The following is a 24927-nucleotide window of genomic DNA, read 5'->3' on the forward strand; positions in this document are numbered from 1 at the left end:
ACTGAGGTACAATGTTTGTTTTTTTTTAAGTTTTTATATGGATTTCTTATGAATTTAACTATAAAACTGTTCCTTTCATTGTTAATACAACAATTATAGAAGCTTTTCTTAACAAAAACACTGATAAGAACCTTTAAATACCCTTATCACTGAGGCATAATCTATTTATTTATTGTTCTTATATGAATTTATTATGAATTTAACTATAAAACTGTTCATTTCATTATTTATACAGCAGATATAGAAGCTTTTCTTTACAAAAACACAAATAAGAACATTAAAATACCACTCATCACTGGGTTATAATGTATTTATTTATTGTTTTTTTATGAATTTATTATGAATTTAACTATAAAACTGTTCCTTTCATTATTTATACAACAGTTATAGAAGCTTTTCTTTACAAAAACACTAATAAGAACATTAAAACGCCCCTTATCTCTGCAATATAATGTATTTATTTATTGTTTTCATATGAATTTATCATAAATCCTATATAAAAAAGGAGTGACGTTCAAATATACTGTCCTATCCACATGAGAGAAAAGAAATATTTCACTTTGTCCTTCATGCACAGGCCCAGGAATTCATATTGTATTTAATATAGCAGTAAACATATGGCTGTGCAGAGCAAACTAGTGATTTATTGAGCAGAATTTGATCCAGCTGGCAGCTGCTCAGAAATGAAACCGCCTTCAAACTGTCTGTTTCTCTTGTTATTGCAGGTTGCAAACTCTAAATCAGATTGTTGGGTTAAGGACTGATAATCTAATTTTATCGGGGCTGTTATTGACGCGCCATCGAGTGGAAAAGCAAACAGCCGGCGTCTCTTTTCGTGCTTTCAAACGCTTCTTTTGGTGGATGATCGAGGAAATATGGGAAAACGTCAGTCACTTAATGGGCTTGATTAAATGCATCAGCGCTTGGCTGCTGGGAAGTCCTCGTTTGGTCCAAAATCAGCTTTAATTGACGTTTCGTCTCCTCCCCAAACTGAATTAATGAAGAGAAAATTCAATTAAACAACTTCAAACTAGGTGCAAATGTAAGACTTTGGAGATTTTGTTCCTTCGGGGTAGAAAACGGAGATTGAAATTATCTCCTGCACACATCCAAGATGAAAAAATTGAAGGTTTTTTTTTTTGTTCAATAGCTTCTTGGAACAGTTTTTGATTTTACGGTGACAGTACGAATGAGATGTATGATCTAAAATAGAAAATAAAGCTCCAAAACGACAGATAAACAACAGGAAAATGCGAAAAATGCAGCTTTTTTACTACAATATCTGTTACCAGACAAATCTAGGTCTTTATGTATGAGTAGTGATGCAACACTGTGCCATTTAAAAAAAAAAAAAAAAATCTCCCAAAGATATTCCTTTTGTTGGGTTTGTTTGGATGCAGCAGATAGCTGAGAGTCTTGGATTTGCAGGTCAGAAGAATACCATCATTCCTCAATATATAGCGATGTATAAATCACTTTAAAGTTCAAATATTGCCGGGTTCGGTCTCCTTGGAATCTGTTTTCGAGACTCCAAAAGTTGCGCAGCGTTTGCAGGCGGAACCCGAGGGTTGAAATACGAAACCAGATTAATGTTTTAGGACGTATGTTGAGCCTAAATCCAGAGTTGTCACAAACCTGCTCCGTCACCATGGTAACCGATGCTAGCAGCTAATTGTGGCGATAAGCGATTACAATAATGTTAACTGTATCAGCCACATGCTACATGTCCTTCATTATGTAACAGTAACTGAAGTAAATGTGCTTGTATGTATGAAGTTTAATGCCAATAATCTGTAATTGAGACCCAATATCTGTGACTGAGACCAGTTAGCTGTTGTTGATTTCCAACATCGCTGATACCATTTTCCCTGATTTATACTAAATACCTCTGATTGATACCAGTTATTTCTGATTGCTAACTATTATTTCTTATTGATACCCATTACCTGTGATTGATACCAATATTTTTGATTAATATCCAATATCTCTGACTGATACCCCATATCTGCGATTGATAACTATTATCTCTGATTGATACCAATTTTCTCCTATTGATACCCAATATCTGTCACTGATACCCAGTATCTCCAGTTGATGCCCATTATCTGTATTTAATAGCCAAAATCTCTGATTGATGCCTATTTTCTCAGATTGATACTCAAAATGTGTGATTGATGCCAGTATCTCTGACAACCGTTGTCAGTGATTGATACTCCAATTCTGACAGTGATACTTATTATCTCTGATACCAATTTTCTCCTGTTGATACCCAATATCTGTTGTTGATACTCAGTATGTCTTATTGGTACCCATTATCTCTGATTGATATCGAAAATATGTGATTGATACCCAATATCTCTGATTTACACCAATATTTCTAAATAATTCCAAATATCTCTGGTTGATATCAGTTATTTGTGATTGCTCACTATTATTTCTTATTGATAACCATTATATGTGATTAGTAGCCAAAAATTCAGATTGATATCCATTTTATCTGATTGATAGCCAGTATCTTTGATTGATACCCCAAATTTGTGATTGATACCAATATGTCTGACAGCCGTTATCAGTGATTGATACCCCAGCTCTGAGAGTGATACTTATCTCTGCTTGATAGCAATTTTCTCCAATTATCTGTAATTGATACCTAATATCTCTGATACCAAATATCTCTGATTAATACCAATATCTTTGATTGATTGATACCTGACATTTCAGATTTGTAACAATTATCTCTTATTTAAAATCCAAAAAGCTTCTTGGTACCCAATATCTCTGACTGATAACCAGTATCTCAAAATGATACCAAATATCTCACATTGCTACCAGTTATTTCTGATTGCTAACTATTATTTCCTATTGATACCCATTACCTGTGATTGATACCAACTGTCTGTAGATGTCGATACAGTTACCACAATAAAATCCTCATTATGTTGACCTCACTCCATCTTCCACCCCTCAGTGCTTCATTTCCATTTTTATTTCCGTCTTTTCCTGCCGACTGACTTCCTCCTCTAAACCTTGCAGGTACCACGACGCCCAGGACGTGACCAGCAACTTTCTGGGCGCCATGTGGCTCATTTCCATCACCTTCCTGTCCATCGGTTACGGAGACATGGTTCCTCACACCTACTGTGGCAAAGGAGTGTGTCTGCTCACGGGCATCATGGTCAGTACATCCCCTCCCCGCCGTGCCGTCCTTGCCTCGTTCAAAGGTCAGCGGATTAGAGCGCTCGCTGAGAAATTCTGTGTAATTTGGGCAATCCTCTCTGAATTAGCCTGCATCTGTGCCTCTGTGTGTTTTGTCGCGTGGGCGTGCAAACAAGAGCATGTTAGCGGTCGGTGTGTTCGTTATTCCCCTGTGCGTCCTCGTTGCATAATGAAGGTCCTACCTTTCGCTGTTAGTGTCCTCCCACTCTCACTTTCTCTCTTTGATTTTCTTTTTTACCACCAGCTACCCTCGTTCTCTTTTTCCATCCGTCACTCTCTCCGTTTTCTTTTTCCTCTCTCTGTCCGTCTCCCCTTCCCTGAGGCCATGTGTTTATTTCTATCCACCGTCCATCTGTTGGTATCAGTGTTTAAGCTGCCGACTGCTCCTCTATTTGCTTCACTTCACAGGTGTTCGCTCCTCTTCCAAATATTTCTCTCGCTCTGTCATATCTCCCTTCGTCCGTCTAAAAAGGAACATTTTGGAAATTGCTCCCGATTTGAAAGTCTTTCTGAGTGATTGGGGGCAATTAGTGTCTTTTCAAATGCGAGAAAATGACATTTTTTTTTAATAGCGCTGCAGCTAAATGTCACGTAATCTCAAATTAAATGTGCAAATAAGCGCTGAGTGTTTTTTTTTTATAAGGTCAGGGAAGAAGAAACGGGGCTCAAAAATAACACGCTGCCTGGGAATACTGGACTCAGAGGACGTGAGGTGGTTTTATGTTGCCGAAGGGGGGAGGACAATGAGTAATAGAGGACTGTGTGTCACCAAATAGCTGAAAGTCACTTCACAGCTCATCTGAGTTAGGAGAAAAAGCAGCTTTTTTACAAGATTACATAACTAGATTTCTTTTATTGTGTAATGTAACATCGTGTCCCTGCAAGACATGATAAAACACTGCTGTGACACTGAAAATGTTATTTTCCATTTACTAAATGCCCTTTTTAATGCTTTAATGTTAATATTCATACTCATAATGTCTCAAAATCTGTCCAAAATGATTAAAATTGGTCCAAAACATCTGAAAGAATAGTCGAAATGACAAAAAATAATCCCAGACAGTAGAAAAAGTGTCTAGAATAACTCAATTTGTCCAAAATGATTGAAAAAAAGTGTCCAATATGATCCAAGATCCTGTCCAAAATGACATATAATTGCTTAACTTGAGCATAAAAAGGGTTCAAAATGACATAAACCCATTATCAACAAAATAAAATAAAACAAAGGTGAAAAAAGCAGTTGTTTTGCAAGATTACGTAACTATATTTCTTTTATTGTGTAGTGCAGTATCAACGTGTCCTTGCAAAATGTGACAAACCACTGCTGTGGCATTGAAAATGTTATTTTCTATTGTCTAAATGTCCTTTTTCATGTCTTAATGTTAATTTTCCTACTCATAATTACTCAAAATCTGTCCAAAATGACAAAAAATGGTCCCGAACAGTTGACGAAAGTGTCTAGAATGACTCAATTTGTCCAAAATGACGAAACTAGACCAAAATGATTGGAAAAAAGTGTCCAATACGACCCAGATCCTGTCCGGTATGACATATAATTGGTTAAATTGAGCATAAAAAGAGTTCAAAATGTCATAAACCCATTTAAGGTTATCAAGAGGGTAAAATAAAACAAAGAGAAAAAGCGTCTTTTTTTGTTGACAAGATTACATAACGATATTCCTTTTATTGTGCAATGCACTATCAATGTGTCCTTGCAAAACATGAAAACATGACAAAGCACTGCTGTGACATTGAAAACGTCATTTTCCATTAACTAAATGTCTTTTCCGTGTTTTAATGTCAATAATTGTGCTCATAATCACTCATAATCTGTCCAAAATGACTAAAATTGGTCCAAAACATCTGAAAAAATAGTCTAAATGACTAAAATTGGTCCCAAACAGTTGAAAAAAATGTCTAGAATTACTCAGTTTGTCCAAAACGATGTAAACTTGCCCAAAATGATTGGAAAAAAGTGTCCAGTACGACCCAGATCCTGTCCGGTATGACATATAATTGCTTAAATTGAGCATAAAAAGGATTCAAATGACTTGAAACCATTTAAGATTATCAAAAAAGAAGTTTTTTAGTGCAAGATTACATAACTGTATTTCTTTTATTGTGTAATGAAACATCGTGTCCCTGCAAAACATGACAAAACACTGCTGTGACACTGAAAACATTATTTTCCATTAACTAAATGTCATTTTTAATGTTTTTTTAAAAAATTGAGTGCACAAAACTTTTGAACCCTCGAAAAGGGATTTTTCTATTTGATAAAAACACCAAAATGACACCATTTATCAGAGGCAGAAACAGAATGAATCATCAGATTTTCAACTTTCAGACGGTCCTTGAACTAATCGTGTTGAAAAATGAACCAAAGTTAAGCTCTCAACTTTGATATTTCATCAAAATCACTTTATTCTGTGTGTCTTATTTAAAAATTTGCCAAAAAATGAACCATTTGCACCAGATTTCATACAAAACCAACAAATCTGCACTCCTCGGTGCAACCATTGGGCCAAACTGGTGACAAAATTCTAGAGACTCCTAGACTGAACTGCAGAATCTGATTTTTAAAAAAAATAACAGCTTGCTCCTCTGTTCACTGTCTTTGAGCCATGCTGCATTTATTTTACTGACCCAGTTGCTTTGCTTTCCATCTCATGATAATTTTGAATAAATTTGTGTTACTTTGAGTCATTTTGGACCATTTTAGAAAAAGTCTGAAGTCATTTTAGACAATTTTGAGCCATTTTGGACAATTTTCTCAATCATTTTGACATATTTAAGTCACTGACAAAATTTTAGTTATTTTGGACCAATTTCGAGTCATTTGTAATATGAATATTTCCATTTTTCCTGCCTCTCCAGACTTTTCCACTCTACTCTGTTCATCATCAGTAGAAAGATGTTTCACCATGCTGAATGTATCTCCAACAACTTGCTCCTCTGTTCACTGTTTCTGAGCCATGCTGCATTGATTTTAGTGATCCAGTAGCTTTAGTTTTCCTCTCATGATCATTTAGATGAGTTTACGTCATTTTAAACAAATATGGGGTCATTTTTGGATCATTTTTCAATCTTTTTTAGGCAACTATGTGTGTTTTTGTGCACTTTTTGTCTATCATTACTGGAAAAAGAAAAGACAAAAAAAATGACAACACATTCTGCAGTTTGGGTGAAAAATCGAAGAATTTTTGTCATGCAATTGTTGGTTGCAACTGAGTCACTAATGGCTTCATTGTTGCACAGAAAAGTACAGATATTAAATTTTTTTACAGAATCTGGTGGATGCTGCACGTATTCTATTGATCCACTAGGTTGGGTTTGTGTCTTTCTCTATCACAGCAAGAAAAAATGAGTGAAAAACGCCCAGAAACCATTTGCTGGGTTAAACAGCAGCTCTCAGCAGTCCTTCTATGAGCTGAGTTACGTCGTAATCTTTTACTGAGTACATGAGATATTATATTATTTATTGGCAGCAGTCTCTTGTATTACATTTACAAACTTGGATGCACTCGCACTGAGTGCATTTTGTCCGAGACGCAGTTTAATAACTTCTGGGAAAAACCCAACAGAGCGACGCTTGAAATATCTCTCAGGATCCATTCAGTTTTTTTCCTCTTTACATCTTCGTCTGCTCCGATCGGTTCCAGCTGATTTCTCATCCCCACAACTCCCAGAAAGCAAGCGAGTATTCTTTCATCCTCTCTGAGTGTTTGCCAGCTCACCTACTTTCTTTTATGTGCAGTCCAATAAAGCGTGCGAACAAACGCACACCTTTCAAGCCCCCGTTCGCCGAGTGAATCATCCAATCAGCTTTTGGAGATTCGAGTACAACTCATCAGACACGGAACGGGGGGTTGGATGCACATTGTCCCGATGCCCACCGCTGCCGTCTGCATCCTCCACACAACTCCACGTACGTTCTTTGGCGTGACTCACACACACACAAACACTCTCATTACACCCTCCAGAGCCGTCAGAGGGCTTTGTTTTTGTTGATCGCCGCTGGAGGGGCGACGGGTCGAGGCAGAAAACAGGATTTCATTTTTTATTTTTTCCAGGTTGAGAATTATTGTAATGAGCTTCTATAGGAGAAATTCTCACTGCCGTTACTATGACAACACATAAAGGCCAGTAGTGTTGGAATATACCACTGCCCCGAGGCTACCTGGGGGTGTGCCAGGTGTTGCTCTGTGTGTGTGTGTGTGTGTGTGTGTGTGTGTGTGTGTGTGTGTGTGTGTGTGTGTGTGTGTGTGTGTGTGTGTGTGTGTGTGTGTGTGTGTGTGTGTGTGTGTGTGTGTGTGTGTGTGTGTGTGTGTGTGTGTGTGTGTGTGTGTGTGTGTGTGTGTGTGTGTGTGTGTGTGTGTGTGTGTGCTCGTGGGCGGCTGGATGTTGTTAGACGGTATTTATACGCAGCAACAGGTGAACGTCTCAATCAAAGCTCATCAGATAACGCGGCTCATACGCAGGAATAAGTGTTTACTAAAGCGGCTGTCAACAATGAGCGCAGCTATACGTGGAGTGTTGTGTGTAAACAAATTAATGAATGACAACACTCATAATTATATGAATTACGTCAACATAAGGGATGTTCCAGATGTTGACGTGCAGCATATTAACCCTCAGAACCTTAAAAAATCCACCGACGGGTTTGAGAGGTGTCCTTTTTTTTTTTTAAATCACCAAAATTAACTCATTTATTTGATCAAGAAACTGTAAAATTAGAATTAATCCTTGGATTTTTAACAGTTTCTGCACATATCCTGTGTGACATGTGGTTCCCTTGTGAAAAATAACCAAATATGAGATCAATAAATAAAGTCAGCATGGCTCAGAAACAGTGAACAGAGGAGCAAGTTGTTGGAGATGCATTCAGCATGGAGAAACATCTTTCTACTGATGATGAGCAGAGGAGAGAGGAAAAGTCTGGAGAGGTGGGAAAAATGGAAATATTCATCCTCATAATCACCCAAAATTTGTGCAGAAGAGAGGAAAATCAAAGCTATGAGATCAGTAAAAGTAGCTGCACCATTTCAAACCTTTTTGTGCCTCTAAATGCTGCCTAATTGAGCAAATTAAATGTACATTTTTTGGTGTGTGTGTCAAACATCACCGTCTCTTTCCTGACCTATTTGGGGAAACTACTCTTTTCTCTTCCTGTTTTTTATTTTTTTTTAAACGCTGTTCACCTGCGGCGTTTAGACGCTCCACAGCAGCACAGATGGTGATTCCCCACGTTTCTGACAGCTAAGTTTGACAGAGGAGGAGGAGGAAGTGGAAGGGGAAAACACCCGATTGCACGAGGAAACCCTGCTGGAATCAAATGGATGCAAAACAAACTCACGTGCATGAAACCAATCAGCCTCCCGCTGCTTGTGGCCGACGGTTTCATACGAACTGTGCAGCAGCGGCGGCAGGAGTGGCGTCGAGGGCTCCTTCTTCCCCCCCAAAGCGCAGACGTGTTCGAACGCTCCGAGGGTTTTCCATTGGCTCTCATCATATTTTATTCATAGTTTCTGAATAAACACTAACAGAGTGGATGAGTGCATAGACGTGGGCACTAATGCCTGGTTTTGTGCGAGCCAAAGTTTATTTTCGGCGAACCTTGTCTTGCACGATCGAGTCTTTCCCCCCTCATATTTTTTTTTCGGGATGCACAAGCAGGAAGGATTTTCATTAAACACTCTTAATCTTAATTCATTACTTATCGGGAGATATGTGACCTCATTAACATCGCCGCCTTCTCTCCGTTCAGCCCTTCCTTTCCCTCTTTCCTCCCCGATTTATATTTACTCCCGTTATCTCCTGCTGCCCCTTCACAGGAACCTGCGGAAAATAACAGCGTCTAATCTGGAAGTTAATTAAGTCTGCCGTTCCTCCTCTCCTCTCAGGCATATCTTTCTGGTTGAGAGACCGCTGTCACTCTCTTCCCAAATGAATTTGCCATATGTCCCACGTGGGCCGGAGCTGGAGTACAGACAAAACCAGGTCCATGTTTTACACTTTCTTTTTTTTTTTCTTTTTTTTTGCAGGTTCCTCGAGCCGCCGGTGACAGCACAAGACTGACACCATGTAATTCAAAGTGACAGCATCTAATTAAACCAAATTAGGTGGTGTCAATCTTTTTTTTAAATTTTATCTATAGGGAGTGTATTTTTGCAGCTACGTATAGAGGCGATATCGAAAAGGAATCTTGCACCAGATGGATGGGAAGTAGAAATAGACTTGGCCGGCGTCTCGACACGAGGAAATGTGGATCTGCGACGGAGCTCCTAATCCTCTCCTCTCACCCGTTCACTCCTTCCTTCTGTCAGTGCTTCGTATTCGTCCTCGCTCCCTTCAATCATCTCGTCCAAAATAAGACGATTTACCAGTTCCTCCTGACTGCCTCCAGAAATGGCTTGTTTGATACGTCAGTTGTTTAAAATCATCCTGGAAGGTAGTCATGGTTTGGCTCTTATTTCTCGCTCGACAAAAACTAAAACCCCAGTCAGATATAACAGGTTTAATGAAGACAATCATCACCTTTCTTTGGTAATCCAGGTTTTCAGGCTCAAATTCTGCACAGAAGTGGCCGTTTAACACATCATGTGACTCTTCTTCTGCACAAAATGAACCGATCGTGTGCAGCTGCTTCAGTCAACAGGTGGATTTAATACACTACTGTTCAGAAGTTTAGGTCACTTAGAAGTGTCCTCATTTTTGAAAGACAAGCAGTTTTTTTTCAATGAAGATAACATTAAATGAATGATAAATCCAGTGTAGACATTGTTAATATGGTAAATGACTATTCTAGCTGGAAACAGCTGATTTTTAATGGAATATCTCCATAGTGGTACAGAGGAACATTTCCAGCAACCATCACTCCTGTGTTCTAATGCTACATTGTGTTAGCTAATGGTGTTGAAAGGCTCATTGATGATTAGAAAACCCTTGTGCAGTTATGTTAGCACATGGATAAAAGTGGGAGTTTTCATGGAAAACATGGAATTGTCTGGATGACCCCAAACTTTTGAACGGTAGTGTAGTTTTAGAATAATCCAACTTTGGTAGTGTAGCTGTGCAGCATCAGTTACCATGGTGATCTAGGTGTGCAGCATCAGTTACCATGGTGATCTAGGTGTGCAGCATCAGTTACCATGGTGATATAGGCGTGCAGCATCAGTTACCATGGTGATCTAGATCTACAGCATCAGTTACCATGGTGATATAGGTGTGCAGCATCAGTTACTATGGGGATATAGCTCCACAGCATCAATTACCATGGTAATCTATATCTGCAGCATTAGTTACCATGGTGATCTAGATCCACAGCATCAGTTACCGTGGTGATCTAGGTGTGCAGAATCAGTTAAAGTTAATTCTTTTTTTAAAATAGCTAAAAATAAACAGTTTACACTATCCTAATTTTGTAAAAAAACAAAAAATTCAGCACTTTTCACCACAACCAAAAGGCCATGAACGACTCAGCTGCGACCAACAGTCATGCTACAAAAAGTAGCATGAGTAGAAAAGTAGTTTTCAGCTGAACTGCAGGCAGCGTTTCCACAAATCAAACCTTCTGGCTTGCAAAAATTGTCAAAAATGACTCAATTTGTCAATTGTCACAAACCTGCACAAAACAGCTAAAAAAATGTCTAAGAAGGCATGAACTTGCCCAGAATGGTTGAAAAAAATGTTTGAAATTACTCAAAACTTGTCAAAAATGACAGAGAGGAAAATCAAAGCTATTGGATGAATAAAATAAATGCAGCATGACTCAGACACAGTGAACACAGGAGCAAGTTGTTGTCTTTTTATATCAAACAGCAAAAAATTGTTGTGTTTAAGTTTATTCACTGGACTTCACATCACAACCTCAATGCGAACATATTTTTTGCCGCCCCTCTGACACTGATCGCATTTTGCACAAAAAATAAAAGAGAAATCAGGAACCAAATCTTATTATTTTGTGTTTTTTCAGTGTTGCTGCGGCTCCGTCCTCGAGGTGTTACGCTGTGGCCCGTCTAACGGTGTTTTCCTGATGAGATATCGATGTTTTTTTCTTCTTACTCGTTTCTTGCAGGGAGCCGGGTGCACGGCTCTGGTGGTTGCCGTGGTAGCCAGGAAGCTGGAGCTGACCAAGGCCGAGAAGCACGTACACAACTTCATGATGGACACGCAGCTCACCAAGCGGGTAAACACAAAAACCAACCTGTAATCTGTCAAGCTTTAACCCTCCTGTTGTCCTTATTTACGGGCACCAAAAACATTGTTTCTTTGTCTAAAAAAATACAAAAATTCAGACAAAAAATTCCCAAAATTTCAGAAAATTTGCAAAACCTTTTGGAAGAAAATTCCAATACTTCCTTAAAAGTTTCACTTAAAAGTTTTATTTAAAAAAAAAAAAAAATCTCCCAAATTTGGCAAGAAAATTCTTGTAAATATTTTCAAAAAATGAGTAAAAATCTTCCAAAAAAATCCTAAAAATATCTAAAGTGATTCCATATATATCAGTAAAACTTCTAATATTTTATTTAAGAACATTCACTAAAAAATCAACCAAAATCCAGTGAAATTTGCTGGATTTTGGTTAATTTTTCTGTGAATGTTCTTAAGAAACATATTTGTTTTTTCCACCAAAAAATCTTGTAAAATTTCCCAAAAATGTTAAAAATGTGGACATCAGAAGTTTCACTGTGAAAATATTTTTTTTTTCCACGTTTTCAAACTTTAAAACGGGTCAATTTTGACCTGCAGGACGACACGTGGGTTAAAACAAAAAGTCCAGTTTTTGGTGGGTTTCTTTCGTTGTTTGGGCGCTACATTGTTGTGACAGAGCGCCGTGTTATTGGAGGAAGCAATGAAAGGTCATCTCTATCCGGCGCTGCCTTTCTTTTCCATCTTTTTCCTCCCACCTCCTCCCCTCTCCTCTGACATTTGTCTCTCTCACAGTAAATCCCTTCCTCTCTCTCTCTCTGAATCTGTCACCTCTCCTTTTCTTGCCCCTTCGCCTCCACCTCTTCCCTCCTCCTTCCTCCCTCCTTCCTCCCTCTGGTCCCTTTTCAATTTTTCATACAGTTGAAAGACCCGGGTTTTAAAAATAGCTGGCTGTATCAAATATGTAGGGTACATTATGGCAGCGGGCTTATCTGGGTGACTGAACGGGGCTTTGTGATCAATAATTTGAGCGTGGATAAAATATCGACGGAGCAGCCAGACAGACTTCTGTGCTTCGGGTCAACCAGAGTCGCTTTTCACAAGATGTTTAACACCCTTCAGACGTGCGACAGCAGCCCATGTGTGAGTGTTGGCACGCATGTTGCTCCTAACCTTCAATTTACCGACATCTAAAGCTCCTCGCCTTTTCTGATTTACAATATGGATGCGTTTAAAACTGGATGTCATCTGTAAAAATCCCCAAAATTACAACATTTGCAAGCTCAAGAAGCTGTAGGAACAAAAAGAATTATCAGATTTTCAGTTTTCAAGATGATTTTAACATTTGGATGCATATGAAACTGGATGTTCCCTGTAAAAATTACCACAATGACAACATTTACCAGCACAAGAAGCTTAAAAAACAGAAAGAATCATCAATTTTTTTATTTTCAACATGATTTTACATTTGGATGATTCTATTTTTCTTGTGTGGTGACAAAAATCATACATGAAAAAATACAGAAATTCACAACAGGTGACTTTAAAAACTTTGTTTAGAAAGATTTAGTCATCCTAGAATGGTTGGGATTTTGTACAGGAGTGAATATGCAATAAAAATCAGAAATGCATTTTGAAAAAGCTTTAAAAAATGACTAAATACATCCATTTTTAATTTATTTTTTGACTCTTGATGGCATTCAGATCAGGCTGTGCAGAGATTTGTGCTGCTAATTTAAATGGTCAAACTAATTAGTTGTGTTGCCTCAAGTGGTGGAAACAAAAGCAAGACAACAGAGAATCTATTTTTGGTCTCATAGCGGAAATATTCCATACAACTGATTTCTTTCTTTTTTTCTGTCCACATGTGGAGCCACCAGGTTGACAAACTGTGTTTTGTTTTTTGTTTTTTTTTTTAAAATACAGCTTCAATTCAGAGTAAATCAGACAGACGTCTTTTGTAGTTTAGTGGGGCTTTTTTGTGTTAAGCAGCAAAAACTAATTATTTTCTCATCTTCACATTGTAATCTCGATGATGAAATGATGAAATGACATTTTGACAACAAAAATTCAGAGTTTTTAGCTGAACTGCAGGCATTATTTCCACAAATCAAACCTACTGGAGTGAAAAAATAGACAAAACTTGTCTGAAATTGTCACAAAAATGAAAAAAAATGTCTAAAAGTGCATGAACTTGCCCAGAATGGTTGACAAAACAACAATTGGAATGACTCAAAACTCGTCAAAAATGATCGAGAGGAAAATCAAAGCTACTGCATCAATAAAATCAATGCAGCATGGCTCAGAAACAGTGAACAGAGGAGCAAGTTGTTGGAGATACATTCAGCATGGTGAAACATCTTTCTACTGATGATGAACAGAGTAGAGGCTGGAAAATGGAAATAATCATCCTCACAATGAGTGAAATTTTATACAAAATTACATAAACTTGTGCAAAAACTGTCAAAAATGACTCAAAAAGTGTCAGAAAATGGCGCAAAACAAGTAAAAATAATGTATAAAAGGCCTGAACTTGCCCAGAATGGTTGAAACAAATATATGGAATTACTCAAAACTTGTCAAAAATGACTGAGAGGAAAATCAAAGCTACTGGATGAATAAAATAAATGCAGCATGGCTCAGAAACAGTGAACAGAGGAGCAGGTTGTTGGAGATACATTCAGCATGGAGAAACATCTTTCTACTGATGATGAGCAAAGACTCAAAACTGGACTATAAATAGTCTAAAATGACTCAAATTGTCCAAAATGACCAAAAAAATGTCCTTTTAAACAAAAATTTAACTCATTTTAAATTTATGGTAAATTTACTGTTTTTCAAATATTTTGGACATTTCTTCAGTTTGAACTTTTTTTGTTACTGTGGAATTTCTCCAGTGATTTTCTGACAAGTTTCAAATACTTTTGGACAACTTTAGAAGGAAAGGACAAAAAATATACACTAGATCAATAAAATAAATGCAGCAAGGCTCAGAAACTGTGATCAGAGGAGCAAGTTGTTGTCTTTTTGTATCAAACAACAAAAAATTGACGTGTTTAAGCTCATTTTCTAAACTTCACATCACAACCTCGATGCTAAAATGACATTTTGTGCAGCCCCTCTGATGATGATTACATTTTTACTCAAAGAATAAAAGATCATTTGCTAAAACTTTGAACCAAATGTCAGCCTCAAACCGGTAAATCAGAATCTTAACAAAGCTGCTCATCAAGTCGGGGAGGTGTCGATTCCTTTAGCACAATGCGACGTGCTGCTCGCTGACATTTCCTTCAAAGGGGTCCGCGCTTTCTGTATCTGTAGGCTAATTGTCTCTTGCCCTCTATCGCTGAGAGAGCAACGATTGAAGCTGCTGTATGCACATTGATTTACATGGCCGGGGACATTATCTGCCATATCGTCGAAACAAGAGAATACAATCAGCCGGAGCTCAGCGATGAATAATGCAACGATCGACTCCTGTATCGTATGTGCAAATAGACAAGGGAGGGGGGGGAAGAAGCACACACACCGGCTCTCCATGTCAGGGAAACGCTGCTTCGTTCCCTTTGAAGGATTAACAAGAATGTCAATTAAATGCCAAAGAGGGGAGCTCTCAGCTGATCGGAACCGGGGTCGTTGCGTAACGCCGGGTGTGGTCGTCCAGCAGCAACTTTCCCTCCACCGAACGCATCACTTCATCACTCTGGAGCTTCTGCTTGATGCACACTTCAAAATATTTTTCACTTTGTATCATTTGAGCGCCTCTTTCAGATCTCAGACGTCAGGTTGGAATCTCATGCAGAGATTTAAAAGCATCACTCAGAGTTCAGTGCGTCGGGTTAATTTCCGTGCAGCCGAGTAAAGTCTCGGCCTTTGATAGGATTAGGCAGATGATAATTAAATAACAATCTGGTGTGTGTGTGCGAGGTGTAAAGACTGAGGCGTGACTTGATGTCTAAAGTGTTGGAGCTGCATCTTAACGTTGATCGTCACGAATCGTACCGCTTTCATTCAGACTGCAGCTGAGTTAGCGTATCCATTCCCCCAATGCCGGTTTGTACATATTCAATACGGACCTCGGAACCTTTTGCAAGCGCTGGTTTCTCATCGGACCGGTCGGAGTAGGACCTAGATTATTAGAGTTGTGTGACGATTGGCATTGGTTTGTCTGTCTGTTAGCAACGTTACTCAAAAACAGACTAACGGTTTTGGATGAAATTTTCAGGGAAGCTCAGGAATGACACAAGGACCAAGTGATTAGATTTTGTTGTTACGTCAGAACTGGTTATGTGGAACTAGTTGCCGAGCAGAGCAGATGAATATGTCGTCATGCTGTGCTATAAGACGGCTTTGTTTACTTTTGCTGGTTGTACGCGACCTTGGATTGTGTTACGTTCACTAACTTTTTGCCCTTCATTCTGGCTCCCAGGCATCAGTCTCTGCTGATGGCAGTCCTTTGAAGAAAAGGAAAGCCGTCTCCATGAAATTAGATCTAATAAAACAGTCAAGTTGTAAAAACAGTGCAACATATTCTGTTATTTTCTAATAAAATTACTCATACATGCATGAAAGTCATTGTTATTCAAGACTTTTTCGAAGAACTGATAGATATCATGATGCATCTAACGGCTTTGTTTACATTTTCTCCGGAGTTCCAACTTAGACTCCCGACGTAAGTAGAGGACCCCCTGTAACTGTAAATAAATTCAGGCGCCAAGGGGTTAAAGGAGGAAGTATTGGTTAATTCAGAGCACTGCAGGAAGTCCATCTGGTCAGAAAATCACCCAGAACGTTCACAGACTGAACTCAGGTCTGAAAAAAAGCGTTACGAGCTCTCTGCAGGGGCGTCTCCTTCATATTTGATGGCACTATGTTGTCACTTACAGTATACAAGAGAAGTGAGCAGCTTCGCTTAAATGTCAGATGATTCAGCTTCGTGTCACCTTACAGTAATTGCATTTCTCCTGAGCTGAACAGTCGGATATTCTGCTTGTTTAAAAACTGAAGAAAATAAAGGAAAACATTATAGAGAATACGCCTCATACATCTGTACATTTACAGTATACAAAAGAAGTGAGCGCAGCGCTATGCAACATTGCTTAAATGTCAAATGATTCAACATTGTGCCACCTTTCAGTAATCAGATTACTTCTGATTTGAACTGTAGGGTATTTGCTTTGATGCCAAATTAAAAACAAACAGTTTAGATTTATTGTATTAAAAATACAGCAGGCCCCATAGTTGGAAACTAAGGCAACAAAAGTCATTATTCCAATTTTTTTTTTGCTACTTCGTATGTCCACCTTTATGTTTGATGACAGACTCAGTCCTCCTCAGCATGGATGATGCCAAATTAAAATCTCCATTTCCTCTTTGCTTGATGGGTTGTGTTGCTCTACCTTTAAAATACCCCAAGGATGTTCTATTGGATTCAAGTCAGGTCAAATACTCGTCCAGGTTGTAGTTTCTTGTGTGATTTTGTTCTTTGGATGATTCTCCTGCTGGAATATGACTCTTCGTTCAGCTTCTTATCAGCCAGTATTTTGGTTTATCTCAGACATTCATCTATAAATGTCATCATTGCAATCAACACCTTTTGCTCTCATGCAGCCCCACATCATCATACTTCCACCTCCGTGCTTCACTGTCAGGACTATGCATCCACTGTGGTAGTCCTGGTCAGGTTCACACCAAACATGCTGGACTCCATCTGAGCCCAACTCATTTATCTTCATCTGACCAAAGAATGTTCTCTCAACATTTATAAGGCTTCTTTTCTTATTCTTCAGCAAAATTTAATGTTACAGTCTTGTGCCAAACAGCAAGCAGAGGTGTTTTTTCTTGTCCTCCATCTATAGAGGCTGATGTTCTGAATGGTTCTTTGCTGTCTGATCTTCACAGAAACTCTGATTTCCATTGATAACTCCTGAACCAAGTCTGAAACAGCTGCTGTCTGTTTTTTACAGCTAGATTGTGAAAGTAGTTCACTGTCTGTGGAGTCATTTTAGGAGGACGACCACTGCAGCCATGATTAGTGCTACTATGACTCCTTCTATACCTCCTGATTACTGCTGACACTGTGGTTCCCAGATTTTACGTGATCTTCCTGGATTATTTTACATCTTTGTAAAGCCTCAAATCTGATTTTTTCCACTTACTCTGTTCAATTCTTTTCCATGTGGAGCCATGATGCAGACATAGACACAGTCCATAGGTCCAAAACTGAGACATTTCTGATTTTAACATGATGAAAAAACTGCAATGGCAGCTTATTTATAACATGACAGTGAACCCAAAACTGTTTTCCATTTGGCTTGTTAAGAGTTTAAACTTTCTAGAATGGTTTCCCACAGCCCTGCGTTCCTGAGACAAAAGAGTTTCCTAGAAATTAGATCATAAGGACCTTCAGCTGAGGTCAGATTCCATAAATTCACAAAGGAGCCTCTTTAAAACCAAAACCTTATACCTGAGAAACCCTTAAAACTCTATTCTTGACTGTTCTTGTATAACAGACACATGTCACGCTACTAAAGTACATATACTGGTCAGCCTGAACTGGAAACACGTCATTTTGCTTCTTGAAAAATAAACACACATGTAAGCAATCGATAACTAATAGATGACTGAAATATAAATAAATGATACCTAAAGAACTTACAATTGATTTTACGGATGCAGCCTTCCTGTGTCCTTTTGCATGTGGAGATACAGACTTAAGTCTAGTCTTCAAAGCTCATTTTATAACCAGGTTCATGCAAATAAGTTAGTTGGAAATTGAATTAAAATTTTGTTCAGTTTAGTTTCCACTTTGGTGCATGAATCTTTAATACAGGACTTCTAAACTATTTGTTTTTGACTATTTATGAGAGAAAATACTCAACTGTTCAACTTAGAAATCATGCAGTGACTGTACGGTGATACAATTGAACTAGAATTAAAGCTGCAAGCAGCGTTGGTCGGGTCCACCAGGTGGCACTGCGACTTGAATGTATATGGGCCTAGGCATGTTATCAAGACCGGATCACACATGTATAGTTGGAGACAGATTGGAGCATATACAGGCCAGTTATACAGCACTTCCTGTTTCATGGCGAATTGTCAAAATTCCGCCAGCCGCCATTTCCACGCCCTCAGACTTTTGCAGAATATTTTGGCAGCTTTTAATCACCCTTACCTGGAGAATATCCTGGCCAAATTTCAGCTCTGTTGGGTTACCCTGTTTGAGTTTATAGCTTTTGAAAATGACCAAAAATTGGCCCAAAATCATCCAAAATATGTCACATAATTCAAAATGGCTGACTTCCTGTTGTGTTTTAGGTGTGGTTGTCAATTACATTTTTGTGCGTTGTGACGAGTTTCTTATTCCTACCAAATTTCATAGCTGTAGGTGACATGTCCTGGTTGTAGAGCCGGTTTGTAATTTTCCAGGTGGTGCTATTGAGCTATTCTTTTGTATACTGTAAAGGTGCATTTACAGTCTGTTTCTGAGGACCGAAGTATTATTTTAGAGTCGCTTATGGATGTTTCTGTAAAGTTAGACTGCATATTCTGCTTCCAGGTTGGTTAAATCAGAAGTCCCAGCGGCTTATTGAGAGCTTGGCTCTCCCTGAACATTCAGAATGCACTCTGGGCCGAGTCCAGGGAGGAGGTGCTGCAGCGCCTTCCAATGTTTACACCACTGGCCACATGGGAGCAATCGAACCCCCAGAAGATTTCTAGTAAAGCTCGCTTCCACTCTGCACCATAAAAATAAGTCTTCTTTCTGCAGCCTCTTTTAATTCGAGCCAGATGGATCGTCATTAGCGCCTTGTGTCAGTGGCAGAAATGAATTTGACACGGCGGGAATGGGTTTACACATTTTATGGTCCGAGCACCGAATGGTGTGAAGACCCTCTCGAAACCTGTGGTTTTATTGTTTTCATTCTTCATCCCTTTTCAATCGCAGTTTTCAAGGCCTAAAAATACAACGTGTGAAACTTTGCATACACATCAGGACCGGTGAAAAATTTGATATTTTGGGTGAACTGCATAGGTGTGAGTCAAAATAGCTCCATAGTGCCACCTGGAAAATTTCAAACAGTAATTACAGCCACTACGTGTCACCTACAGCTATGAAATTTGGTAGGCATATGTAACTCATCGAGACGCACAAAAATGTAATTGACAACCATACCTGAAACACAACAGGAAGTCAGCTATTTTGTATTATGTTTCATATTTTGGACAATTTTGGGCCAATTTTTGCACATTTTCCAAAGCTATAAATTTAAACAGAGTGACCCCAACGGAGCTGAGATTTGACCAGGATGTACACCAGGCATGTGATTAAAACTTATTAAAATGCTCCAGAAAAAGGTCATCAACAAGGCCATAGGCCGAAATACACTCTCTGTAGCGGCGCCCCCTGGTGGACATGTTTGCGTTCGCTAACCAGCAAGGATGCGAGGACCCGATTAACGCTGCTTACAGCTTTAATTTTTAACCTGCTTTTTCTTGCTTTTCCAACCTTTTTTATGTTGTGGGTCACATTGACCCATTTTAAAGTTAAAAAAAATTGTTAAAAGTATTTTTTTCGGTATGAAACGTCTTCTGCTCGGCTTAATGAGTGTAATCAACGTATAAAATGAAAATTAACCTCGAACAGAAGAGGTGTTAAATCCTCAATGTCAATCCATAAAAAGAAAAAAACTCAAAATGTAAAATAAATAAATAAATAAATACAAATGTCATGTAAAATGACTGTATTTTATGTGGGTCGTTCAAATGCATGTTAAAAAAAGTTTTAATGTGCATTTTTTATATTAAAAACAAGTGAATTATTTTCACACTTATTATTTTACACTTTCTGTTTATCTGTTTGTTGTTATTTAGTTTACAATTTATATTTTGTACTTGTGTTATTTTATTTATTTCTATATTTATTTATTTATTTATTTATTTATAACACGATTCCTTGGCGTCCACTTACACGCTTTAAAACAGGGGTGTCAAACATGCGGCCCGTGGACCAAAGCCGGCCCAGCAGAGGGTCCAATTCGGGCAACTTTGTAAAGTGTAGAAATTACAGAGAAGACATTAACTGCAGATTGTAAATTTGTAAAACTATAAATTTAAAATAATTTCTAGATCTTGGGAAGTTGTTTTGATCATACAGTAAAATACTAGATTGTCCTTTTGTCATTTTGTCTCATTTTTGTAATATTTTGCCTTGTTTTTCTTGTTTTTTGTCTTTTTTTGTCGTTTGTCTCATGTTTTTGTCGTTTTGTTTCTTGTTTTTGTCGGGTTTTTTTCTTTTTGTCTCGCTTTTGTTTTTCTTATTTTTGTTATTTTGTGTTTTGCTTTATTCGTTGTTTTGTGCATCGTTTTTGTTGTTTTGCCATTTTTTGTCACTTTGTAACTTTTTTGTCTAATTTTTTGTCTCTTTTTGTTTTGTTTCGTGTCGTTTGCATCATTTTTTGTCATCTTGTTTCTCGCTTTTGGCATTTTGTGTCTCGTAAATTTTTTTTGTCTTTTGTCTGATTTACATCATTTTGATCATAAAGTAAAATACCATATCGTTCATTTCCAGACACCTGTGACTAAATGTTGTGTTCCTTTGTAGACGCTCTGTGATCTGGAAGTTGTAATGTGGAAATGATAAACTGAGGCACAATTGTTGTTGAAATTGATTATCTTATCTTGATCTGTGTGAGGTAAAGAACAACAGTGCACTAAATATTGATAAAAATGATTATTAATGGAGTTAACAATGAGATATGAACAATGTTTATTGGGGATTCTTTGGTTTCTGACACTTTTAGATAATTAAAAATGGCCCCGGGTGGAACATCGTTGGCGTTCCTGAGAAGCGAAGCCACCAGGAGGGTTAAACCTCAGTTCTTAGATGCTCTCTGTTTTTCTGTTTGTGTGCACGGATGCATGTTGTGGGTCTTGTCTCTTCCTTTTGTCATCATGAGGGTGGATGGGGGAGGGGGTCAGAGTGGGTGAGGCCACGTGTCACGGCTGCACATGTATGATGGAGGCTGTTGCCACGGTAATCCACCTGTTTGTTTACGTTTCCCGACCTCCTAGAAAAGCACCTCGGCTCCTAATTGCTAATTGCAGGCGCAGGTCATTAACCCCTTGAGCCCGAAGGGGTTTTTTTTTGTGTGTGTTTGTTTTTTTTTCTAAATTTGTCACCTTGGCGATAAACATCCTTGTGTTCCCGCGGTAACAGCTGTGTGGACAGAATGAGCAACCTTCAGCTCAGATTTGGAGAGTTTTGAAATGTAATAAGTGTCCTTGTCACCAGGACAGAGTGACGCTTGAAGGCAAAAAGCAAAGAAGAAATGACACTTTTAGTTTCTATACTGTATATTAGAGAGTAATTTTCAGCAGGTCAGCTTTGGAAGGACCTGCTCGAGGAGATCAGGCTACACATTTAGTGTCGTCTTTTAAATCCCTTCTTGAAACCCATGTTTTCATGTGATTTTGTCAATTTTTTTTCACTATTTTGTTCTTTTTAATCAGTTTTTGCGTATTTATTTACATATTCATTTGGTTTATTTACTGTTAATGTTATTATGATGGCTTTAATTATTATTACTATCCTGATTTTAATGGTTTAACCCTCTGTTTTCTTTCATTCTACTTTGTGAATTTAATTTCTGCTCTCTATAATTCTTGAAATTAACGGGGCCTTTTGGTGCTTTTATTTTGATGTTTTTTTCTGGTTGTTTGTGCGATTTGTTGTGTTTATTATTTTACTTGTATAAACTGGTATTTGTCATGTTTTTTTTTTACCATGCTAACTTTATTTCTCCACTTTTGCTTCTGTGCTCTTTTTTCTTTTTTTTTTTGGATCTGACTGGCTTTCTGGAAAAATGTGATACAAAAAGCACCAAAACCAGAATACTAATGCACCAAAGTGCAGAAAAATAGCCTTGAATGCAGAACAGGCTTATCTTTAAATAAAAACCTCAGACAAGATGTAGTAAAAAGGGGTCTAATTCCGAGGCGAGACCTTGAGTTTGATCTTGAGAACCACATCACCAGTGAATAACAACAAGTCAGCGACACTGTTAGAAACTGGACCTCCACCAGATCTGATGCAGCAGAAATGCAGCACAGCAAATGCTTCGTCTATTTTAGTCACCGCGGCAGCAGACGGGCTGTTCGGTCTTTGTGCCACAGTTGGCAACCTTTAAAAAACAGTCCTGGTTGGGTTTTTGTACGAGATACAAGGTTGTACGAGTAAATGTACCTCTAGGGTGGAAGAGGCTGAAGTCTTCTGAGGCTAGAAGGTCAAGAACATCCATCTTGACGTATCAATTGGTCTGAAAACCAAACAGAAAACAACCTTTTTTCAGTATAAATGTGTTTTTTAAATTTAATTCTTCCAGTATTTAAATATTCAAGTCTTTGCCGTTTTAAAAATCCATTTAAACTGGAGTTCTTTTCATCAGAAGGCTGAAATGACGTCTTTAAGTCATCTCTATTTGTGCTGATTGATTTATACACATCCGCAGCGTTTCACAGGCTGCTCGGCATGCTGGGATGTGGGAACTCCTTGCCGTAACAGATTTCTCATGTACCTGCCATAAGGTGAGCCGTGCAGGGGACCAACCAGAGCAGATCTTTGACCCAAACCGGCCAGATGGTCCCGACGTGGAGGCCTCAGAAGCGGCCATATGCTGCTGCTTGGTTCCTCGCAGAGCGCTCACGTCGAGTCTTTCACTTTTTGTTAATGGAGTCGCCGTCTTTGCAGCAGTTTGGACATTTATTCCCGGAGGGGGAGAGAAAATAAAATAAAGGGGGATCGTTTATCATCGTTCAGTCACCCTGCAGCGATTAATCAGCTGATAAACAGAGTTTGACAGATCGGTTTTCAGACGGCCTGCAGATATGGACGCTGCTGAAAGAGCTGTTTGCTAACCAGGACTGAGATTAAAACCACAGGAAGCGAGTTTTATCCAAACAAGGAAGTTAACTCTGAACTGACTGTAAGACTGAATATTATTATTAATCATAAACTTTATTGATAGAGCGCTTTCTAAATGTAGACTGAATATTAATAATAAATATCTTTATTTATACTGTAGAGCATTTTCCAAAATGAGTGTTGGAAAATCAGTGATAAAATCAGAACATTTGGTGTTGTTTTGGGAGCATGTAAAGTAGAAAGAGGTTAAAACACACTGGGAACCAGTTTAAAGAGGTTGAGACAGTAGAAACCAGTTTAAAGACATTAAAAAGATACTGGGAGCCAGTTAAAAGAGACTGAAACAGACTGGGAACCATTAAAGGAGGTTAAAAACATACTGGGACCCGGTTTAAAGATGTAAAAAACATACAGGGAGCCATTAAAAAGATGTTGAACCATACTGGGAACCAGTTAAAAGATGTTGAACCATACTGGGAACCAGTTAAAAGAGGCTGAAACATACTGGGAGCCAGTTTTAAAAGCCTGAAACAGACTAGGAACTAGTTTAAAAAGCCTGAAACATACTGGGAGCCAGTTTAAAGAGGCTGAAACATACTGGGAGCCAGTTAAAAGAGACTGAAACAGACTGGGAACCATTAAAGGAGGTTAAAAACATACTGGGACCCGGTTTAAAGATGTAAAAAACATACAGGGAGCCATTAAAAAGATGTAAAAAACATACTGGGAACCAGTTAAAAGATGTTGAACCATACTGGGAACCAGTTAAAAGAGGCTGAAACATACTGGGAGCCAGTTTAAAGAGGCTGAAACATACTGGGAGCCAGTTTAAAGAGGCTGAAACATACTGGGAACCAGTTTAAAGAGGCTGAAACATACTGGGAACCAGTTTAAAGAGGCTGAAACATACTGGGAGCCAGTTTAAAGAGGCTGAAACATACTGGGAACCAGTTTTAAAAGCGTGAAACATACTGGGAGACAGTTGATCACTATTCTTTTGGTTCAGGCAGGTCATAAGGTTGCTGCAGTGTTTCAGACATGATGAGTATAAAATGGTCTCCGTGTCTTAAAAGTTCAGATAGATGATATTTTTGAATTATTTTTGAGATGATGAAAACATGAAGCTCTGTGGTTTTCCTCAAAACTCAGATTCAAAGCAGGTTTTACCCCAAACTCCAGCCCTACGTTTACATCCAGATCATGTCAAGGCGTGCAGATTGAACAGACGTATGTATTTCTGGTAACGCTTTAGATTACAGCCCACATTGTGCAAAGTTCTGTTTGGTGTAATAGTGTCGTATGTACCAGACAGAAATGGACACAGTCAGAGAGGCTTTATTCAGAGGTCGTAGTCTGCAGTGATGCTGAGGAGTCTTTCAGATGTTTTCCAAATTTCTGACATTTTAATTTAATTCAGACCAGAACTGCAACCTCAAAGAATAACATATTGTCAATGAATACGTCCCCGACAGTTCAATTAAACCACGATTTAAGCTAATAATATCATGCATAATCTGGACATTCTATTGAGAAAACTGTCTTTGTACAATAAGGGAAGATTTTTTTTTGTTTTTTTGGTGCAGAAAATACCTGACAAAGAAAAGGTATTAGTTCACATTGATCCAAATTTCTTGGCATGT

The 24927-nt window shown here is 38.4% G+C and overlaps 1 protein-coding gene across 1 annotated transcript in view; it reads left to right on the forward strand.

The window, feature by feature from the left end:
• kcnn3 (potassium intermediate/small conductance calcium-activated channel, subfamily N, member 3) overlaps positions 1-24927 on the forward strand; it is a 103990-nt gene that overhangs the window by 62523 nt on the left and 16540 nt on the right. Inside the window, exons 6-7 of the mRNA XM_055013761.1 lie at positions 3034-3175; positions 11294-11404. Of these exons, the coding sequence (XP_054869736.1) occupies positions 3034-3175; positions 11294-11404 (253 nt within the window). The remainder of the gene's footprint in view (positions 1-3033; positions 3176-11293; positions 11405-24927) is intronic.

The sequence above is a fragment of the Amphiprion ocellaris genome, chromosome 9 (assembly GCF_022539595.1).
Source record: "Amphiprion ocellaris isolate individual 3 ecotype Okinawa chromosome 9, ASM2253959v1, whole genome shotgun sequence".
Classification (NCBI taxonomy): Eukaryota; Metazoa; Chordata; class Actinopteri; family Pomacentridae; genus Amphiprion; species Amphiprion ocellaris.